Here is a 22,693-nt window from a genome sequence, read left to right on the forward strand (position 1 = left end):
CAACAGAAATCTCATAATCTAAAGGTAGAAGCAACAAGAGCTCTGGACAACGTTATTCATTTCATTGTAAGGTATGGATTATTTAAAATACCAATGATGTTGAAAGGTGTTACTTAAAACAATAGGCCTTTTTCATAAAAACTGGAAGTACATAGACACAGGGTAAAATGATTTCCTCTAGGCCTTGTATCTACAATAAAAACACAATTATTATATAACAGAATTATTATCATTTTCATTGTCAAAACTAAATATTTATATTATTTATATTAAAATGTGGAGTAATAATATTAATATTATTATATATTTATTTATATTGACAGATTTAATTTGTCTTACCTACATCACTTGCTACTAGATTCCTTACCTACATATTTCTTTAAACAGATAATACCAGTTGCTACCAAACCCCTTCTAAAAAGAATAAATTCTTCCAATAATCCTGGCTAAATGATTAAATCTATGTGCCTAAATCATTTAATCTAGCGTTTACTGAACCCCTGATTAAAACCTGACCCTGACCCTGACCCATGTCAGCTGTCCAGCTATAGGCCAATATCAAATCTCCCCTTTATCTCCAAGATCGTAGAAAAGTGTAACGACATCTGCCGCACCTCCCCCACCTCACAGCCAGAGGGAGCCCTCGCCCGGACATTTAAACCTCATACAGACCATACGTTCTAGGGGAAGTATTGTCATTTATATGCATTACCAAGCAGTTGCTTAATTTCTTTATGTGTACTAAGTTTATGTTTTTTGCACTGTTGGATTCTACCCTGTCTGATCCAGCCTCCGCTTTACAAAAAGGTTGTAGGACAGCAATGCTCATACCTACAGAGTAATAATCAGCCAAGATTAGTAATCAGTTCAGATTTAGGCCTCATCATAGCACAGAGATAGCACTGGTTAAAGTGATAAATGACTTGTTACTGGCATTTGCTCAAGGTTATGTCTCCTTGCTGGTGTTGCTTGACCTTTAGTGGAGCTTTTGACACTGCTGACTAATGACAAAGGGAGCCCCCTGGCTCAAGTCATATTTGACTGAGCGTTATCAGTTCATAGATACTTCTCTAAGCATACTAAGTGTATGTTCAGGGTTCCACAAGGCCCACTGCTTTTCTCCTTATATATTCTCCCCCTTGGTGCAATTACTCATAAACATGGTATTAGCTTCCACTGTTAGGCCGATAACAGTTTTATATTTCAGCAAAGCCAGATGAGAGACACCAGCTTATAAAAGTTGAAGAATGTGAAAAGGACATTAGACAGTGGATTACTAACAGAAGTGCTTGTAGTAGGACCACATGCAACCAGACGTAAGCTTTCTGATTAGAGAGTGACCTTGGATGTCCTTTCTATTTCATCTTGTGCACCAGCAAAAGACCTTGGTGTGATTATAAACTCGTCTTTCATTTATAGCTCATGTAGACATCACACACAACACATCTATCTTATCCATGCTGTATTGGCTCCCAGTGAAATTTCACATTACTCATCTGTAAAAAACTGAATGGTCTCACGCCACTGTACATGAGGAACGTTTTGGTTTTTTATGTTCCACCACACTTTTTTCAATCAAAATGTGCAGGCTATTTGTTGGTACCTCAGGTAATAAAGGCTACAGCAAGGGGCATAGCTTTTTCTTACAAAGCCCTACAGTTATGGAATAGCCTTCCAATTAGTGTTCGGGACTAAAAGCTGCTTTGAGACAATGGAATTTAATTGAATAAAGGAACTTATTTCTTTGTAGAATAATTTACTCACAGCTATTAGGGAAATGTAACATTATCTGACATTGGAAGTGATCATGAGTATCTACATATGTAGTTAACTTTTATTGTGTGTGTTATTTCATATGTACAACACTTCAGTTTATTTCTTTCCATTTGGCTCTATGAAATAAATAATGTTAACAATTTCAGCAGTCTTTTCATAATTTATGTATTGTGGATAGCTGAAAAGGTAATTAAACTTTTATCAGAACAGCTAACATAGGCTAGCAATTATATAACAGCTGAACAATGAGTATTTTTTTGTTTACTTTTAAATGTAATCTGCAGCAAGTTGGGAGTGCCAAATGCTGCCAGTTTATGTGGAACAAAAAAGTTGCCTTGAGGATTCTACAGATTTGCTTTCTTATTAGAGAGACGTTCTACTCTCTGTGGTTGCAGTTAATTTTTTTTTTAGCTTTGAGCTATCTTTGATGTTAGTCAGAAGCAGAAGCATCCCTCTGGCTTGATCTTTTCTACTCTTCCTCTTCATCAAGAAAGCTATGGAGGCTGTTTTTGTTTAGAATTGAAACACATAAGAACACTCCATCTCTTTCATTGAAGAGAATGTAAAGTTATCTTTTGAATGCTACTTTGAGAAGAAGTACCCAGAATTGTGAAAAGAGCCCACTAAGGAACCACAATGAATGTACATTGTTACAATAATGAGTGTTTTGAAAACCTGGTCACTGCAAAATTAATGTCTGTGTCTCAAATCTCTTACTGCATGGGTGGACAATGTGAATACTTTGTCAATGTGAAAAAAGGTGGAGATGTTGAAAGCTGCTGTCACCTCCAACGATGCGAGTAACAGCACCAAGGTTAAAAACTAACTGTCTGGAGACCCATTAAGATGGCATAGAGGACTAGACAAGGACACTGGAACTTGGATTTCCATGTTAAGAGACTTTTGGAGTGTGGTGAAATACCCAGTGTAAATTTGTGACTATAAGCAATATCCAGCAAAGTATAAAATCTTGGTCTAGTTTCGGACAGCCACTAGTTTTGAAGGCCACTCGGGTGCTTGTTCAATGCAGTGTCATCTTAAAATGTGACTTACAGTAATTTCACTCCTGGCAGATCTTTTAATGCATACCTGTATGGCCCTACAACTGATCCAGAATCATTTATATACTTCCTGATGTTGCTTTCATACTAAGCAACCTCATGAACACCTCATGAAATTTACCTGCAATGCCAAAAATGGACCAATGTACACTGACATAAAGGTATTTATTAAATCACACTCTGTATCATCAATGTACAAATAATTCTCAATAATACCACAGCATATATATAGATTAAATTTACGGATTTATGTTTAGGACAGGGGTAACCCGTGGCTCCGAAGCCGCAAGTGACTCTTTCATCCCTCTGCTGCGGCTCCCTGTAGATTTGGAAAATAAATATTTAATTTGAATTTATTTTATTTTAGTTAGTTAGTTTTTAAAAAAATGTAATTCTAAGATTATGATGCTCTTGTAACATTAACAGGGCTCTCAAGTTTTGAAGACAGGGAGGCATGACATCTCCAAAGTGTATCTCCAAATACCCTAGCTAATGAATATGCTTTTTTTTTCATTGGTTGTTGCATTAAATCTTACCCAGATAGTGCTATTTTCTGATTGGCTATTGTGTAGCCTCCTTTTTTTGATTGGCTGATAAGTGTCAGGCTCGACTAAGAACTCCAGGGGAGACGCGCTTGATTCCTGCCCGGTTCCATAGAGACAGCGGTGCGGACTGATACATTTTGGGCGCTGCGGCTTATTAAATATATGATATAGTCAAAAAGTATATATATTCATAATATATGAATAGTCAAAAAGTTTTTCTGCGTGAGAAATACAGTGTGTGGCGGGAGCGTGACAAAAGACCGAAATGCGTGACTGTCACTCTCAATGCGTGACACTTGACAGCCCTGCATTAAAATAAACCGTGTTTAATTTTTTTTGTCTCTCAAAATATGCGTCATAACTGCCGACTTGCGTAATCCAACACACAGAAGCAGACACATTTTTGGTTTGCTGCAGCCAGCAAGTTAAAATTTTGATGTCATGAATACGAAGAGGACTCAGTTAGACATTGGACATTTTTTTGAAAATAACCTTCAACCCAGCGTCTTTTTTTGTTAAGGTTAGTTCAAACTATTCAAAATATTTTTGTTTGCCTGCAGAAATAAAATTTCATTTACTCGGTAGCAGTTCATTGATTTCATAAATACAACACACAACAGTTTTTTCTATACTTCCCATAAAGGTAAAAGACGATATACGCAGTGTTATCTTCATTTTAGATGTCAAAGGGGTTTTGTGGCTCCCTGTGTTTTTTGTCTGTGGGAAACGGGTCCAAATGGCTCTTTGAGTGTTTAAGGTTGCTGACCCCTGGTTTAGGATAAGCAAATTTGCTTAAATGAAGACAAACTGGACACTGATTTGTTAGTTTATTAAGTGTTATAATGTATGTTGTACAGTAGTAGAGTAATCATGAGAGAAATAAATGTCCTGCAAATACATACTAATTCACAGTCTAACTGACAGTAAGATACTAAATCCACACTTGTTCAAGTAATGCTATACTCAGTTAATACAATTTTAAGTCTCTATACAGAAAACTATTCTTAAGTAAAACTACGCTCAGCTTTTTTTGGTATATAAATTGTAATTATTCTTGTCACTTTCTTTCTTTCTTTCTTTCTTTCTTGGATATAAAAAAAATTAGAGGACTTAAAATTTGCTTTATAGTTCAAACACAGAACTAGACAACATATTACTTACTGTAAAATCCTCTCAAATATCAGATGCATTATAATCTTTTATCCCCTACATTTTAACTCTCACTAAATTTTTGAACATCGGATGACGTCACTATTTTGCTAAACGAGTGACAAAATTGTAAATGTGATACTGTCTGTTTACTATTTTGTACAGAAATGTACTTATTATATGATAAGTATGACTATTATGAAACAGTTTCAATTAAACAATTACTCAATGTTTTACCCCATTCTAAACAGCACAGGCTCAATTCTTTCAGGCCATCATGGCATCATATTTACCTTTCTCTGCTTTTACAGGAAATGATGTAGAGCTCATTAAAAGATGATTTGTATTCCTCATTTGCATTAAATGGTTTGAATGTTTTTTAACTGAAAAAAATTATTTATATAGTTATTCCTTCTGTTATAGCAGACAGATGGAGATGACAATGGAGTAAAAACCAGATGTGTTTATTAAAACATGAAACAATCAACAGGCAGATAGAATGAAAGATAGCAGGGATGATGAGGGTGATGATGGTAAGAAAGTCAACTCCAAACACAAACACGTCTTGACAGTCACATATAACAAATGACACTTTCCTTAACTTCACAGTAGACAGGGGACAACGATGACGATGATGAAGATAACTGGAGAGAGAGATGATAAACTTCACAAATGGTCAGTAGAGTCAGGCAGGTAGCAAAAATACACTCAAAAGAGATGCATGTTTTAATGAGACCGGACAGGAAATGAATGAAGGTAGCAGTCTTTTATACTGTGAGCAGGTGATTATGAACAGGTGATGGTGATTAGTAATCAGGTGAAGCGGATCGTTGCGGGAGAGTGAGTGCGGAGCCTGGCGAACCTCGAAGTCTGGAGTCCAGTAACTCCCGAACAGTGTACACTCCAATGTCTTATTTGAGATGGGGGGCATCTTCACCAGGCTCTGTGGAGGGAGAGGAAGAGACAGGTGAGAGAAATGGTATAAATTAAGAAACATGGAAGACTGGATGAATCCAATAGTGTGGAGGGAGCTGAAGCTGAGTTCAGCTTCTTGCAGGGGAGGTGCAGGTGGATGTTCTTTGTGGACAAGCACACCATCTGTCCCACTTTATAGGTGGGTGTCCCTGAACGGTGGGCATCCGCCGTGCTTTGCTGATGCCTAACGGCCCCATGCAGATGGTGATGAGCTGAGTCCCAGACCCTCTCACTTTCCTGGAACCAATGTTGCACTGAAGGGACTTCAGAGGGTTCGTCAGTCAAGGGAAACATCGGCGGTTGGTAGCCGAATACGCACTGAAATGGGATGAGACCAGAAGCTTGCTGACGAAGGAAGTTTTGTGCGTACTCGGCCCAGGGAAGGAATTGTTTCCAGGAGTTCTGGTGGTCATGGCAGTTTTGGAGGAATTGACTGACTTCCTGAATTTTCCGTTCTGTTTGGCCATTGGTCCGAGGGTGATAACCAGAGAAAAGGCTTACGGTCACATCTAGGAGTTTCATAAAGGATTTCCAGACTCTAGAGATGAACTGTGGACCTCTATCTAAAACAATATCTTCAGGGATACCGAAGTCCTTACAATCCTTACATCCACTCACAAACATTCTGATGTCCTGAGCCATGTTGGGCCAGCAGTGGGACAAACTCCAACCAATGGGACAAACAAATAACGTTTCTGGTAGGATGGTTTCAAGAGTAGTGTTGTCTTCATCAGAGGAAAAGAGTCTGGAGAGAGCATCGGCTTTGCAGTTTTTATTTCTAGGGTGGAAAGTGATAGTGAAGTCAAATCTAGTGAAGAAGAGCACCCGTCGAGTTTGTCGTGTGTTGAGTTTTTTGCTTCACATAGATATTGCAGGTTTTTGTGCAACTTAACTAATCCATACGGCATGGCTAAATATTCTAAATAAGTGGCCAGTAGGGGTCACAAAAGCAGTTTTCCACTCGTCTCCACTGCGAATTCTGATGAGATTGTATGCACTACTAAGATCAAGCTTCGAGAAGATCTTTGCACCTCGTTGCTGTTTTAGGACTTTTTTTTTTTTGTTTTAGGGACGCATTTGCATTAAATCCCATTGGACCTTTTGTGTGACAACACTTTCACCAAAAGCGGTCTTGCTTTGTAAATGGCTTATGACCACAATCAGCCACATGTAAAGCCATCAAATTCAACTCAGGCTTTATCAGCATTCTTTAGCAGCATTAGATCATAGTCTCAGACCTATGAGTCCGTTTAACCAAAAATGACTGATATTTATAACTTATATAAACATATATATGACAGTGATTTGGCCACCATATATGACAATGATTTGGCAGCTCAATGTGATCATATTGCTAATTGACCTGCTGGGTCTCAAGAGAATGTTTTGAAAATAGAGTGTATTGAACAAATTGAAAATTGAGAGCCAATTTAAACTGTGCCCCTATGAGGACTGCTGCTTAATGTCATGGTGCCCTTGCTTTAGCTCTCCTCGCCCACTCTCTCATTAAAGTGCTCCCACACTCCATGAAGTGTTTTGCCAGACTATGAAAATCATTCAAATATTGCATAAACAGGAGTTAGTACTAAAATTCATATTGCATACAGATTAAAAGCAAGTATGCAAAACAATATGTATGTTGTGTGTGTGTGTGTGTGTGTGTGTGTGTGTGTGTGTGTATATATATATATATATATATATATATATATATATATATATATATATATATATATATATATATATATATATTCATAGTCATAATCATTCAATTTTACATATTTATAATCATTTTTCCTTTCCCAGCATCTTCTTCTACGAACAAGGAATAATATACTTGTGTGCTTTCTAAAACATTGTTTGTTGTCATGATGGCTTTTTTGTTCTAACAAAAACATCATTGCTCTGCTACTTTAGCTTGCAAGTTAGATTAGTGTAGTTACAAACAAAAACTCTATATCACATGAATAAGCGTAATTATTTACATACATGTTTTTACATGGCATGTTTGTAATACAGTTCTGTTTAGTTATCGTGAAGTCTGGTGGCTTGTGGAAAGAAAGTGTTACATAGTCTGGTCATGAGGACCCGAATGCTTCGATACCTTTTTCCATACGGCAACAGGGTGAAGAGTGTGTGTGAGAGGTGTGTGGGGTCATCCACAACACTTTTGGCTTTGCGGATGCAGTGTGTGGTGTAAATGTCGATGATAATGGAAAGAGAGACTCCAATGATCCAGCTGTCCTCACTATCTGCTGCAGGGTCTTGTGATCCAAGATGGTGCAGTTCCCAAACCAGACAGTGATGCAGCTGCTCAGAATGCTCTTAATGGTCCCTCTGTAAAACATAGTCAGAATGGGGGGAGGGAGATGGGCTTTTCTCAGCCTTCGTAAGAAGTAGAGATGCTGCTGGGCTTTCTTGGTGATGGAGCTGGTGTTGATTGACTGGGTGAAGTTCTCTGCTAGATGAACACCAAGAAATTTGGTGCTCTTGACGATCTCTACGGAGAGTGGTCGCTCTGTGCTCTCCTGAAGTCAACAACCATCTCTTAGTTTTATCAACATTCAGAGACAGGTTGTTGGCACTACACCAGGCAGTAATTCAGCACTACTCAGTTACTAGTAATACTTAAGTTATGATGCTGCAGTTATAAAGCATCATAGCGTTTTTTTAACACTTTTTTGTTTGTCTTACCTTGGGTGCTGATCTCCAGCATTTTGTTTCACATAATGTTAGCCGGGTAGTTAATGAGTTACTGTAAACAGTGTAATATTAAACTTATTAGGAGTTTGTATTTACATAAAACTCAGATATTTGATAAATCATGTCAGCACTCTTGTCTTTATTTAACTTTAACTTATTTTTATTTAAGCTGAGCGCTGTGTGATCTCTCCACTAGAGTTATAAATAAATAAAGTCTAGATTATTCTCTGAACGCTTCATTGGTTATGTTTAACCCTAGAAAGGTTATAAACACTGTGTTTGTCAGTGCTGATGCAGTACAGACCAGCTTATGAATATTCATATGTGCAAGCACCATATTCATGAATGATTAATCCCTTGCTTGCGTACGTTTTTATGTATTCATGGGGATCAATTGTCCCCGCAAGGTGCAGAATATCAGACACAAGTTTAAGAACAACTTTTCAAGCAAATATATTTCCAAAAAATACCTGCAAGTGACAAAAGTTTTCACTTGTTTACAGAGGTTAGATGTAGTTTTAGCATTAATTGGCTATGCTAATAATTTTATTAATTAAAGGTTATTTGACAATGTGCTTTGTGACAAGAGAATAGATACGTTTTGACAAGTTTTTTTGTTTCATGGTCTCAAAGAACTCACTGACACTTCTACCTGAAAGGCTGTAAAGTGTTTTTGAAGAAACTTGTAATATTTTGGTCAACAGGTTATGTCAGCTAGGTGGACCAGGATGGAGGAGAAATTATGCAAATTCTGATCACTTCATGCAAATGAGTATCGGTGTTGTGAAGTGACAAATACAATGCATACAAATTTTGTGGCTTAATATTACTAGTATGAATAGTGTCCTGTTTTGAACACAGCTCTTTAAAGAAAGCCTTCCCCACTACATCAGTAAAAATGACTGCTTTATATTCTGTTTCTATACTTAAGAAAAGCTGCTTTGAGACAATGTGAATTGTTAAAAACGCAATACAAATATACACTACTATTGCAGTTACTTTTGAAATGCACTTGCAACTGAAATCTAATTATGCTTATATTGCTGTAAATAAAAATATATTACTTGTGTTTTCTGGGTTTAAAACAACTGTGGAAGGCAAAAGTGAATATTGTTAAAATATTTTTTTTGGAGACTTGAGTATTATGTGATTTTTAAAATAAACATTCATAAGGTTTGTCCTTTTGGCCTTGGCAGCATTTTATGACATCATCTCTCTCTGAGGCTGCTCTGAAGTGATGCCCTTCAGGTAATATACCCAGGAGAGGCACTGGCCATGGCCCTCTGTGCGTGGACTGGAGATGATAAGTTTTCCTGTGCAGGGGACCTTGGAGCCTTGCTGAGGGCTCTCAAAGCTCACAAGGATTTGTTGAGTCTTCTTTGAGCGAATGGTGTCCAGGCCCTTGATTGTAAAGGCTGGGTTATCCACTTGAAAAGAAAAGGCTGTGGTCTCCATGAAGACATTCTTAAAGGCAATAGAGATGTTGGAGCCAGCACGGATGACCAAGGGGCCCTGGGCTTTGGGAGGGATGCATGTTCCATACAGAGGGAACACATAATCCCCTCCAGTGCTGGATGATATGGTCAGTTGGCTTCGCACCTCACCTAATTGGCAGGGCTCAAAGTAGACTTCCACACTCACATCAGTGCCTGATTGGGAGCTTGCTGCCACTATGATTACATTTTTTTCCACGCTGAAGTCCGGATGGTCTGTCTGAAGAGAGGTTTAGTAGGGTTAACAGAAGATAATATGTGCAGAAGCTAAATTTATTTTATACTGTTGTTCATCCTGATTTCTTGTTTTATAGCCTAAAGACTACAAAATAATTTACTGTTCATTTCAGCTATTATTAATACATAATAACTATCCTAAATAGATAAATAGACAAATAAAACCCCCAAACATAAGGAATTCTTCTTATGTTTCTTAGGAGTAACAGCAACCAAAACCTGCTCCAAAATAGCTCTGCAATTTAACATGATCTTTCAGAATTGAAGCCAACCACCTTTTTTTGCTGCTTGGAAAACTATTTTAGCATTGATTTTTCTTTGGTAAATGGGAAACATAGGTAATTTCGTTCCAAATAAAACAGGTAAGATCATTTTAATTTTATAGTATATATAGAGAGTGACTTGCAAAGAACAAGAATGACTGCAATGTAGTACAAACAATTTCATTCAATTGATTTAAATATGGAATATACACTGGAAATCTGCAAACGTCAACAAAGCTGTACCTTGCAAGTGTACTCAGTTTTGACACGGGAATAGCTGGTGAACTTGGCAGTGAGATATTGCCCACTGCCCAGTGGTGCTCTGAAGTAAAGGGGTTTCTCAGGAGGAGCAGGAAGTGCACGGAGTAAAAGCTCATAGTGAAAATAACCCAGTTCACTGTTAGACAGCATGAGCCGTGTTTTAGTTTCACCTGGACGGAGAGGCTGGTAGTCAAACCTCAAGGTTTCCTGGGAGAAAAAAAAAAAAGAAAGCGAAAGAGAGTGTGTGCATGTGTGTGCGTGTGTGAGGGAGTGTGTGTGTGAGAGATGGGGGGGGGGGGAGAGAGAGAGAACTTCAAAAAAAAGTTATATATTCCTTTACTGACTGGTCAATTAAAGTAAGAAAAACTCTGATGAACACAGAAAATAGGTTATACCGTAGATTGTGCAGGCACTAAGAACTGAGGTTGCACATTGACATCGGAACTGCGGCACTCGGTTGTGAACAACAGGTTCATGGGTAGAGGATTTTCCAATTTTACACAGCCTGAAGTCATCTGCCTAACCACTGTGACCATCTCAATAGCGCTGATCACTCCAGGAGGTGTGGCCTTAAAGTTCAGGTAGTAAAACTGGTACTCCCCTGTGGACTCATTTTTAAAGATCAGCTGTGGAATTAAAAAAAGAGGTGTAAAATTGACCGAAATCAGTTAGCTTCACTTGGTTATAGCTTACTGTATAATTGTAATAATTAACAGAATTTCATGTATTGTATTGATTTGGGCATTTCGAAAAAGTTGGTGGAAGTAGCAGTACTTTGGCATTGTATTGGCATTCCTTGTAGCTGAAGAAGGAGATTTTGTAATCCCTTTTACTCAACGCTGAAACATCCACATAATCAAGCCCCTTCAGCAAGACTGTGCTGTCAGGATGTTCTGGTTTAATTATCTCCACTATAGCACGGAATCTGCACAGCAGGAGCACAGTGTACATTATACAACTATATATGAACATCCATTTCGGCCTGGATTGTAATTTGTGTACTAAATACAATTAATCTGTGTGCTGGTGTGTAGTACCTCTGAGGTTTGGGCAACCAGTTATGAACAGGGACAATCTCTGTGTAGGATGTCTTGCAAGGTACTTCACGGTTAATTGTGCTCACAGCTAGAGGTGGCTCTGCTGTGCCCTGTAGGGGGTACAGCATGCTTGATCCATCAGGTAAAGAGAAAAACACGGAGCCCTAGAACAAACATAAAAGCACATTCACATTAAGGATTTTGCATACAGCTCCAGTCTTAGTTGAATGAAGATGTAATTTCTCTGTATGAGTAAAACTAACTGAATTTTCTTATTACACAAACTCACAAATTGTCTGAAATAGCTGACAAAGTCTATTTAAAGACAACTGACATCAGATAAACTGTCAAACAGGGATTCCATGTTTGTCCATGCTTTGTCAGGTTACTTAAGTTAAAGCTAAACAAACTGTCTGGCGTGGAGAGATTTACCAGGTGCTTTTTGCCATTCGTGGTCATGGCCAAGGGCTTATAGGTGATCTCATAGGCTTTATTTTGCTGGTAGGGCTCAATGAAGAAGAAGAGTGAAGCACTCCAATATTCACCCTCAATCACAGGCTTCAGATGCCAGGGCTGGTTGGTATTATTAGATAAACTCACAGACTGAGTGCAATGACTACGGACCTGACACACAAAATTAAGCACCTGTCAATAGGAAAGAGAGAGAATAAGCATATACAGTAGGTCACAAATCAATATAATACAATTAAGACCAGTGATAATCACACAGAGACAATATTTTACCTGTTTGGCAACTGGGAGCGCAATGCAGGAGCCAGCAAGGGTAAGAGTTAAAGGCTTGCCCCCCTCTATAGAGCAGAAAATGTTATAGTACAGATCCTGCTTGACCTCCACAGGAGCAAAAGTCACCACCAAAGGCACCTCCATTCCTGGGCAGATATAACCTTCAGCTGGGCAGATACTGAAGTCCGGAGCAAAGGCCTTGGCATCCCACATGAACCTGAAACAAAAATACACACAAGGTTTTTAAAATGTTATGCAAAACAAGATTTAATTTGAAGAATTGATTTGCCAAAGCATAGTAGTTATTGCAAAAGTAATAAAAACATATAAACCACAATTCATAAAATTCACCGATTAGGAATAACAATATGATCACTGACAGGTGAAGTGAATAAGACTGATTATCATCGCGGCACCTTAGTAGGTGTGATATATTAGGCAGCAAGTAAACATTTTGCCTTCAAAGTTGGTGTGTTAGAAGCAGGAGTAATGGGCAAGCGTAAGGATTTGAGTGTTTGACATGGGCCAAATTGTGATAGCTAGATGACTGGGTGAGTGCATCTCCTAAACTGCAGCTTTTGTAGCTTGTCCCTGGTCTGCAGTGGTCAGTACCTATCAAAAGTGGTCCAAGAAAGGAACAGTGGTGAACTGGTGACAGGGTCATGGGCAGCCACGGCTCATTGCTGCATGTGGGTAGAAAAGGCTGTCCTATGTGATCTGATGCTGATTCTGATGGAAAGGTGTCAGAATACACAATGCATCGCAGTTTGTTGCATATGGGGCTGCATAGCCTCAGACCAGTAAAATGGGCATGTGAGCATGGAACTGGACTACCGAGCAATGACAAAAGGTGGCCTGGTCTGATAAAACACATTTTCTTATATGCAACGTGGATGGCCAGGTGTGTGTCTCTCATCTGGGGAGCACATGGCACCATAATGCACCATGGGAAGAAAGCAAGCCAGTGTAGGCAGTGTGATGCTTTGGATATGTTTTACCGGGAAACCTTCGGTCCTGCCATCCATGTGGGTGTTACTTTGACACAAGCCACCTACCAAAGCATTGTTGCAGGCTATGTACACTCTTTCATAGAAATGGAATTCCCAGATGGCTGTGGCCTCTTTCAGCAGGATAATGTCGAACAAAGCAAAAATAGTGCAGAAATGGTTTGAGGAGCACAACAATGTGATTGTGGTGTTGAATTGGAGTCCAATTTCCCCAGATCTCAATTCAATCTAGTATCTGACCCATAGAGGCCCAACCTCACAGCTTACAGGACTTAAAGGTTCTGCTACTAACATCTTGGTGCCAGATACCTCAACACACCTTCAGGGGTCTGTAGTGGAGTCAGCAAAATGCAGCAAAACGGGGGACCAACACAAGGCGCTATATAAATTAAACATATTATTATTATTATTAATATTAGGAAGGTGGTCATTATGTTATGCCTGATCAGTGTATGTGTACAAGAGAAAAAATATTTATAAAGCTAGCATGCACTTAATTATGATTATATTTGTAAAAAGAGAATATTAACGAATATAATCATATCAGGGTAAAAATTATTCAATAATGTATTCATGGGCAGAATGAATTGTGAACATTAAAAATAAGTTGAAGTAGTAGTAGCAGAATCTGGCACTCACACTTTAGAAAAAGAAATAAGAGCAATTTATCATTCACTGTTCTTCTTTAAACACAACAAATTCTGAACTGTAATTCACACATTTTGCCATTGCTGTCATGTTTTTTTACTCCCAACAAAGTCAGCTGAATAGAAATTGAAACCGTGCAAAAGGGTCTATTACTTGACGAGTTAAATCAACAATGAAACAGAATGCTGAAGCCATGGTCTAAAATATAACATGCACAAGATATTAGATATGAATATGTATAAATGTACCTAGCCCCAATGTCTCCTGTATTTTGCAGCGTAATCTGACGTGTGGCTTGGCCTTGCCGGGCCACACCTCCGAATGACAAGTAGTTCTGGTCCAGTGTAACCTCCACACCCTGGCAGCAGCCTTTCAGCACCAGTAGGGGATGCATGGTTCCTAAACACTTTAGTTGCACCTCCTCGCTGAAGGGGGTCATGCGTTGCTGAGGGCTGAAGAGCACCTCCACCACACACTTTCCCCCTCTACCTTTCAATGTCACCTCCCCACTTGGATTCACTGACAGGACCTGAAGAACATACATACTGGAGTGGAACAAAACTATTTATCTAGCTATTGTGAAGTACAATTAAAAAAAGGACAAATTAAGAAATATACTGTAGGTAGGTTTAATAGATTTTGTTTATTATTATTACTATTACTATTATTATTATTACTATCATTATTATTAACAAAAACAATAATAATAGTAGCAGTACTAGTAGTAATAATATTGTACAAGACTGTGTATGTGTCCTACCTTAGAGTTCAGGAGAGTCTGTGCAAATGGTGTGAAGATGAGAGAGAAGGTCAAGGAAGACAGACTGTTGTTGATCAGAGGGATGAGCTTCTTGCTCCTCTGGCCCACCTGCAGAGTTCCAAGCTTCAAAGTCTTTAATTTTGGATCCTCTACATCAATCTAGGGAAACCAGAGCTTGATATTATTTAAAATCATCCAAACATATAAAAATTGACATATTGATATGTAGGCTATTCCAAGTGGTTCAATTTTTTTTTCTCACCTTCATCTCAATTCCTTTCCCCATGATTTCCACTACCTGCCTGGAACACTCATTTATCTCAAAGACTACCTTTTCATGGTAGTGCGTTGCTTCTCGAGGGTAGAATGTGATAGGCACCTCAATGCTCCCACAAGGGGGCAGTACATCAGGCAGGAAACCCACTTCCAGAAAAGGGGTGTTGGAGAATAAACAGTCCATACTATAATAAATAATGAGGAATCATACAATTAAAAATAGTAACCAAAAGAAAAATTATTGAGTTATAGTTTATGCATAATGAGCCGCACCTGATTCCTCTTTCCCCTTTGTTGCTGATTAACAGTGTGCATGTGGCAGGCACCATGCCATCAGTGTAAATAAAAGTCTTTCCAAAATTGTACTTGATGAAGGAAAACTCCAGCCCCAGGCTGGTGGCAGAACCCAGCAGAATGCATCGGAAAACTGGGCCATCCTTTATCTACGAGTAATATGAATTAAAAGCATGAATAATAAATTCTTGGTCAATTTCTATGAATAAAAACAAAAAAGTTGTAAAAAAAAAAAGCAAAATAGAAAATAGAGAGGCAAAAGAGAAAAAGGAAGGATGCCTTGATTAAGAAGCTCATATCTTTGAGGTCACACTTCTGCAAAGGGAAGAAACTGAGGATGCAATGATTCCGTTTTCCCACTGGTACCACAGCTGTTGTGGGCTCCACCTGTAGGTGGCGGTGCAGCTCTTCAGGCCCTGTTATCTCATACTGCACATCCACATCAAACCTCCCTGGGTTGAACACCACAAAAGCATGTGTGGACTTACTATTCATCTCCACCTGTCCAAAATAAAAGAATGAAGAAGACATTTTGTATTGACTCAAGCTTCAATCTTCCTGAAATTTATATCTAATAAACATACCGCATTATTACTGCATAATTTACATAATAATTCTGTCATTTCACTACATATAGCTTATATTATAACTCACCTGTTTGAAGTTCACAAGATGACAATCAGTAGCAGAAAGTTCAATTATGGCCCCTTCTGGACTCTCATATTGGACACAGACATTCATGTTATAACCATCTGCCTTCACGTTCATAGTGAGTGGCTGAACCTTTCCTCTGATCACCATGCGTAGGTTAAATGTCACCAGACCCTCTTGTGTGGGTGTGAAGGATATGGCCACAGGGAACCTGATAAACAAAAACATAATGCACATAGCTGGTGACCATAACTTCCTTTTATCCTCATTTAGCAATGATGTTCGATTCATATTACTAGTGATAGGACTGTGGTTCCTTTTGCACAAGAATAGTGTTGAGAGGGATGACCTTACTTGTCTCTGGGGGGTACTGTCCCTTGCATGGGCTTCAGTCTTAGGCTGTCTCTGAATGACTTTGTATGCCGAGAGACCTCATCAATAGCAAAGTAGAAAGGTTGGTCTTCTCTATTCACCAAATACACAATTTTTTGGACCTCACGACCTACATGTGTACAGATTCATTCATAATAATTAATATGAAAGTTCCCAACAGTTACTTATTGTTTTAGAATGATACTACCACAATATTACTTACGTACCTATGTGATAGCTGCACACAGTTTGGGTTATCATGCTCTAATTACAGTGTTTCATGTATTTACTATGAAACACTGTAATTAGTGTTTATATATTATTATATATATATTATATTATATATATTATAATTAGTGTAATATATATATTAACTATCTCATGATACTACAATATGTTCTACATACATACTACATACATACATACACACCGTGAACTATCTTGAATTTTTATTATATTAATTCTTTATACTACTCCTTATGTTTATCTTCTGTTCTATGTTTATGTTCTGTAAAGCTGCTTTGAGACAATGTCCATTGTAAAAAGCGCTATACAAATAAACTTGAATTGAATTGAATTGAATGTTGCTATATGGTTGAAAAACAATGCTTGAATATAATCTTTCAATTGGAATTGAAAGTTTGATTGTTTTGAATTAGGTAAAACCTCCTTAAGCAGCAATAACATCCACAACATTTTTCTGTAGCTACTGAAAAGGCTTTTTAACTTTGCACAACTGTTTAAGTTATTCCTGCTAGAGTAGAAATGATTCAAATTCACGTTTTACCTTCTTAATTTATGATCCATATGAGTATTTCATGCAGAAATCCAAACTTTTAGAAAAGGCTAACAAACAACCCCACACCAAAAGTCCCCCCACCAATAAACCCATGACCAAAGCATGCCCAATAAGGAACAAACTTGTCTTTGTAAGGAACAAACTATATTTAAGTGTGGTACAACATTGACAATTTTTCATGTTGTCTTAGTTCAGGCATAGACATAATTTGTATGTATGTTTAATCAATCAACTGCAAAGGCATTAACTTATATAATGTATGATAAAATATGTATCATACTGTTCATGCATTGATACTCTTATCTGACATTTCTAACAAAGTCTGTTATGCTCATTGTTCACTCTTTCAGTTCTGTAACACATCATAACGTATATATACTCTCTCAAACCTCAAACAAAATCAACTGGAATCTTACCAATAAGCAGACTGCCGAGATTAAGATGAGCATGATCAATGTACACATTTGGATCTTTTGCTGTGCCCACCAGCAGGAAGGGCACTGAGAACTTATACTCTGGAATTAAGAAAGTCCAGAAGGATTCCACCAAATCTAGTTCTTGGGCATGGTATTTAAATGAGACCTGAGGAAATTGATTTTTTCAAGGTTAATATAAAAAAGTAAATGCAGGATCATTTAAACACACCAGGATATTCTGTATATACAATCATATGCTGAATATAATTTGCAGTTATTTAAACTATTATACCTCTACTTTCTTGCCAGGCTGAATGGAGTCCTTTGGTGTGAGGCAGGTGAAGGGTTTAACTTCCGAGTCTTCACATCTCCACAACAATGAATATGGCTTGTTTGTGGGATTTACGACACTGAAGGTCCTGTAGAAACAATAAAGTATGCAAATTACCAAAACAATTACTATAACAAAATGTCAATGATCAAAAGATAAATAAAACTGATTTATCACCTGCAGATGGATGTGCCGACCCCTGTGGATGTGAATTCTATAACTTTGGTGTTGAGATCCAGCTTGGCTCTGGGTGTAGACCTCTGTGGGCCAGGGGGCTCAAGGCTCTGTATGTTATCAGTGAGGTATCCTGAGTCTTCCAGGTGGAAATGGCAATAAGGCATCATACTGCGTCCATTCACTGCTATCACAGGGCCTTGCTGGTCCTTCAGATTTGGGATGCTGCAAATAAGTAAATGTAGATTATGTTAAATGCTATGTTTTCAAAGGTACACCCAGTACTAGAGTGTTAATAAAACATAGAAAGACACACTTTATAGTGAATGAAATATAATTGTACTAGTTGGTCTAATTATATATTCACAGTGCCAGGCAATCTATACTAAAGCCTTACTAGCTCATTAGTTGAACTGTTTACAAATAGATTTATTTGCAAATCACTTGTTTGAGCATTTACCCAAGAAATCTGGTACTGATGAAAATCCCATAAATTTGTAAAACCTTTGTCAGGCTTCACACTGATCATTTTGAGTTAAAAAATTTCAATGCTGTTTTTATAACTAAACTCAAATATGCTTTGTCTGAAACATATTGCATTACATGGGTGATCATCAGTGTTTCCTAAACTTTTGTAAATCCAGCACTTTAGTTATGCCTGGTAACACAACAATTTAAAGAAAATGACACCTGGTTCCCTGAGAAGGGAACAAAACGCGGCATCAGGGCTGATGCAATGGGAACGCTTCTTTGAGGAAGTTGTGTCTTAAGCTCTGTGTGCACACACAACAATTTAATGGCTCTGGAAGAAAACACCAGCAAGTCCATATAAGGGCATCTATGTCACATTACTCCAGCTTCTATTTGTCTGAAGGAAGCGCAAATGGACACCCAGAGTGTGGCCACCGGGGAAGCATCTTGATAGATTTTCGGGGAACCGGGTTACATACATAGCATGGTGTAGTTCCCTTACGAAGGAACTTGATATTGCGTCAGGGATGATATGGGAACATCGATACCCATGCACCAGTCAATGACTGTGCCAGAGGCCATGAGAGAGCACGAGCAAACTAGGAACGGAACATTAATAGCTCTGCAGGACTGGGATCCAGGTCCAGGTTATAAAACCTGATAAAGGTGTGCGGAGAAGACCAACCCATCGAAGCACAACTATCTTTAAGAGGAACACCCCTGGTTTAAGCACCAGATGAAGCACCAGATACCCCTAGTGGAGTGAGCAATGATGCCAGAGGCCAGGCAACACCGCATGCCTTATAGGCCTGAGTAATGGCCTCTACTTCCTGGTGTGCCAGGTGCTGTTTGGAGACTGGATTGCCATTATTCGACTACCAAAACAGACAAACGTGGAGGAGGAGTTATGCCACGAGCTTGAGCGGAACCTCAGCAGATGTGGAACTCCAGCCTGGAGTGCAGCCAGCAAGAGTGGAGATCCCAAAAAGCAATCGCTCATAATGCACACAATCGGCTCCCTCAAGAGCCAATCTTTCGTTCCATAATGAAGAAGAAAAGACCCTAGTCTATATATCTTCCTTTGCCCGAGTCTTAGAAAATAAGACAGACAATAGACACCAAAAGAAACAGAGCGATTCCTGAAGACAAAGAAGCTGGAGTAATGTGATGTAGATGCCCTAATATGGACTTGCTGGTGTGTATCCTTCCTGAGCCACGTATCTTTTGTCACGAATCCAACCCGAGCCATTAAATCGGCGTGTGCACACAGAGCTTTCTCAAAGAAGCCTTATCATAGTGTTAGCCCTGATGCAGCATCGAGTTCCCTTGAAAGGGAACTCACTTTACTAATAAAGAGTAATAATTGAGACCCATTGTAAGGATTCTTGTCTAATGCACCTTTTCCTAGCCATGAAGACAAAAACTGTAAGTGAAATGGTTATTAACCCATTACAATACATAACAAATAATACTGATGTAAAGCCAAATAAAAAAAATAATATTACATTGAAATTATATATATCATTAGGAACTTAAGATTAAGCAAGTGTGTTTCATGCAGACCTGCAGACTAGTCTGGCCTCATAATGGGCTACTTCTAGAGGAGAGAAGCGTATATAAAATATCTGGTAGGTCCCAGGCAGTATAAGTCCCATATTCGGCTCCACAGTGAATGGAGGAAGCTCTGGATCTCCTAACAGCAGAGTAGACAAGCTCCTCAAATTGCTGGATGGCCTCAGCCCTGTCTGATTGCCTTTGGCAGTAGTGGGGGTCATGTCTGTACACATAATATTGCATAAACCTAAAGTTAACAAAATGAACACTAAATATACTATGAGTCATTAAGCATATTACAATTTTCTCAAAGGCAGCTAATTTCCATTACTAGTGAGCCAATATCTTACATCAAATTTGGTGATGTTAGATTTCATGCTTACATATATAGATTTTCATACTATCATTAGAAGCATGCTGAAGAGTTACCTCCATGAACAAAGCCCTGAGTCTTCTCAGAGGTGTCCATCATAACCTGCCATGAGTATTCAAGCTCCACAGTGCCTTTATTGGCCATTTGCATTCTGGAGGCACCACATAAGATACATAAATTCTAATCAGTTTAATTCAGTTATTAATGAAAGTTAATTATAGTTAAGTATATATATATATATATATATATATATATATATATAGTATCAGAGACAACATTTAGTCATACATACTGGAAAACTCTGGTTTGAAAGAGCATGGTGTCTTTAAAAAGGATAGGTTCAGCATCACACTCAAACTTGGCATAATCACACGTGACACTTATCCCCAATTCTAGTTCCCTAAACGAGTTTTTCACCACTGAATGGACAGGTTCTGGGTCAGTCTCTACCACCTAGAAACAGAACACAACAGCAGTTACTACTATTACAACCTAGAAGTTACTGTATGTTTTAAGGCTGTGAGAGAATTTTGAGATTTGTTAATTCTTTAAAAATAAGCCTCTTCATTTGAGCACTTGTAATTATTAGGATTGCAGATCAAGATTCTTACAATTGCTGGAGTTTAGAATGAACAGAGGTGGGTAGAGTAGCCAAAAATTGTACTCAAGTAAATGTACTGTTACTTCATAATAATATGACTCAAGTAAAAGTAAAAAGTAGACATCCAAATAATTACTTGAATAAGAGTAAAAAAGTACTTGGTGAAAAAACTACTCAAGTACTGAGTAACTATTGAGTAACATCTGATTTATTTTTTAACAGGACAACAATCAGACAGACAAAAATACAAAATAATCTTTAGGCAAATTATGGCTCATCCAATCAATAAAATAAATTCAAATTAATTAATTACAAAATTAAAAAAGAACTAGAACGAGGCAGCCCATAAATTCCCATAAACTGTGTGTGTGTGTCTCCAGTGACAGAACAATAGAAGGAAACACACACACATTTCATTTCTTTTGTGTTGTGATTGTTGCACATTTGATCCCTTGATGAAAGGGCAATAATAATGAAATACATCTCTACTCCTTTAATTAATTTCAGGAAGCCTCTAGTACTTTCCTTAGTTTCAGGTAAGCTAAAGCTTCTGGTTGCAAAGCTGTTTTTGTTTCTCAAAATATCTTCCTTCATGTTCATCAGAACAAAGAAATTTATACAGTTTTTTAACAACATGAGAGTGAGTAAATGATGACAGAATTTTCATTTTGAGTGAACTATCCCTTTAAATGTGTGTGTTCGGCGCTGCAAGAAACGACACGTCTGATGTCATCTGTTTGTCGGCTCTTGCGGCGCTGAGTAAAGTTGAGCACATAAAAAAAGAACTTGAAACAGCTGAACTCGACAAAACTGCTCTGTGTATGCCTGCGCCTCGTCCATTAATTCAATAGTATATAACAGAAAAAGTTCCCTCTTACTTCTCAGCATAAGAAATACAAGGTGTGAGAATCCGTAAGACTCTATTGCAGAGATGCAGGCTCAGTGGTGGGCTTGCTTTGCCCAATTTTCAAATATACTACTGGGCTGCACATATCCAAAAACTAAACTCCTGGACCAATTCAACGGAATCCACTTGGTGCAATCTGGAGCTACTGTCTTGTAGATCATCCTCTGTATCAGCTCTGCTTTGCTCACCCCTTCCGATCAAACCATCTCAATACACTGACAATCCAGTCGTACTGAACACACTTAAGATTTGGTTTCAGTTTAGGCGTCATTTTAAATTTAGGGCTCTATCAGCACTGGGCCCCTGAATAAAAATCATTTGTTCCCCCCGTCTTTTTTAGACTCAGCTTTTTCACTATGGCACGAAAAAGGCATCAAGCGACTATGATTTGTATGAAGATGGCATCTTTAGAAGTTTTGCCAGCCTGTCCTTGGAGTATGGGCTGCCTTCAGCTCATTTTTTTCGATATCTCCAAGTCCGCAGCTTTGTGTCTAAATGCCTTCCCAATTTTCCCTCTGTACCCCCCAAGCAACCTTGGGAGAGTTTAGTCATGTTCACTCCACACCAGCGTAGCTTGATTTCCCAGATATACATTTTCATTTTATCTCTCAATAGCTGTAATATAGATAAAACCAGGACCGCTTGGGAGGAGGAGTTAGGGCTGCAGTTAGGCGACGAACGTTGGGAGAAAGCCGTAGATAGGATTCGGTCTACCACTTCCTGTGCCCGCCTCAGTCTCATTCAGTTTAAGGTTTTGTATAGAATTCATTTTTCCAAATCTAAACAGGCAAAAATCTATCCTGGGGTAGAGGACAGAT

At 38.4% G+C, this 22,693-nt stretch overlaps 2 protein-coding genes across 2 annotated transcripts in view; one reads left to right on the forward strand and one right to left on the reverse strand.

The window, feature by feature from the left end:
* The window catches only part of mbtps1 (membrane-bound transcription factor peptidase, site 1), a 252,276-nt gene that overhangs the window by 107,147 nt on the left and 122,436 nt on the right, over window positions 1-22,693 (forward strand). The gene's annotated exons all lie outside the window — the stretch shown is intronic.
* The window catches only part of LOC132851104 (hydrocephalus-inducing protein homolog), a 75,346-nt gene continuing 62,059 nt past the window's right edge, over window positions 9,407-22,693 (reverse strand). Inside the window, 20 exon segments of the mRNA XM_060877739.1 lie at window positions 9,407-9,919; window positions 10,443-10,667; window positions 10,856-11,086; window positions 11,235-11,385; window positions 11,498-11,661; window positions 11,930-12,142; window positions 12,242-12,458; window positions 14,145-14,425; window positions 14,657-14,815; window positions 14,919-15,117; window positions 15,206-15,375; window positions 15,506-15,727; window positions 15,881-16,088; window positions 16,232-16,379; window positions 17,465-17,630; window positions 17,757-17,883; window positions 17,973-18,194; window positions 20,004-20,217; window positions 20,424-20,518; window positions 20,660-20,820. Of these exon segments, the coding sequence (XP_060733722.1) occupies window positions 9,407-9,919; window positions 10,443-10,667; window positions 10,856-11,086; window positions 11,235-11,385; window positions 11,498-11,661; window positions 11,930-12,142; window positions 12,242-12,458; window positions 14,145-14,425; window positions 14,657-14,815; window positions 14,919-15,117; window positions 15,206-15,375; window positions 15,506-15,727; window positions 15,881-16,088; window positions 16,232-16,379; window positions 17,465-17,630; window positions 17,757-17,883; window positions 17,973-18,194; window positions 20,004-20,217; window positions 20,424-20,518; window positions 20,660-20,820 (4,086 nt within the window).

Source organism: Tachysurus vachellii, chromosome 9 (assembly GCF_030014155.1).
Source record: "Tachysurus vachellii isolate PV-2020 chromosome 9, HZAU_Pvac_v1, whole genome shotgun sequence".
Taxonomy (NCBI): Eukaryota; Metazoa; Chordata; class Actinopteri; order Siluriformes; family Bagridae; genus Tachysurus; species Tachysurus vachellii.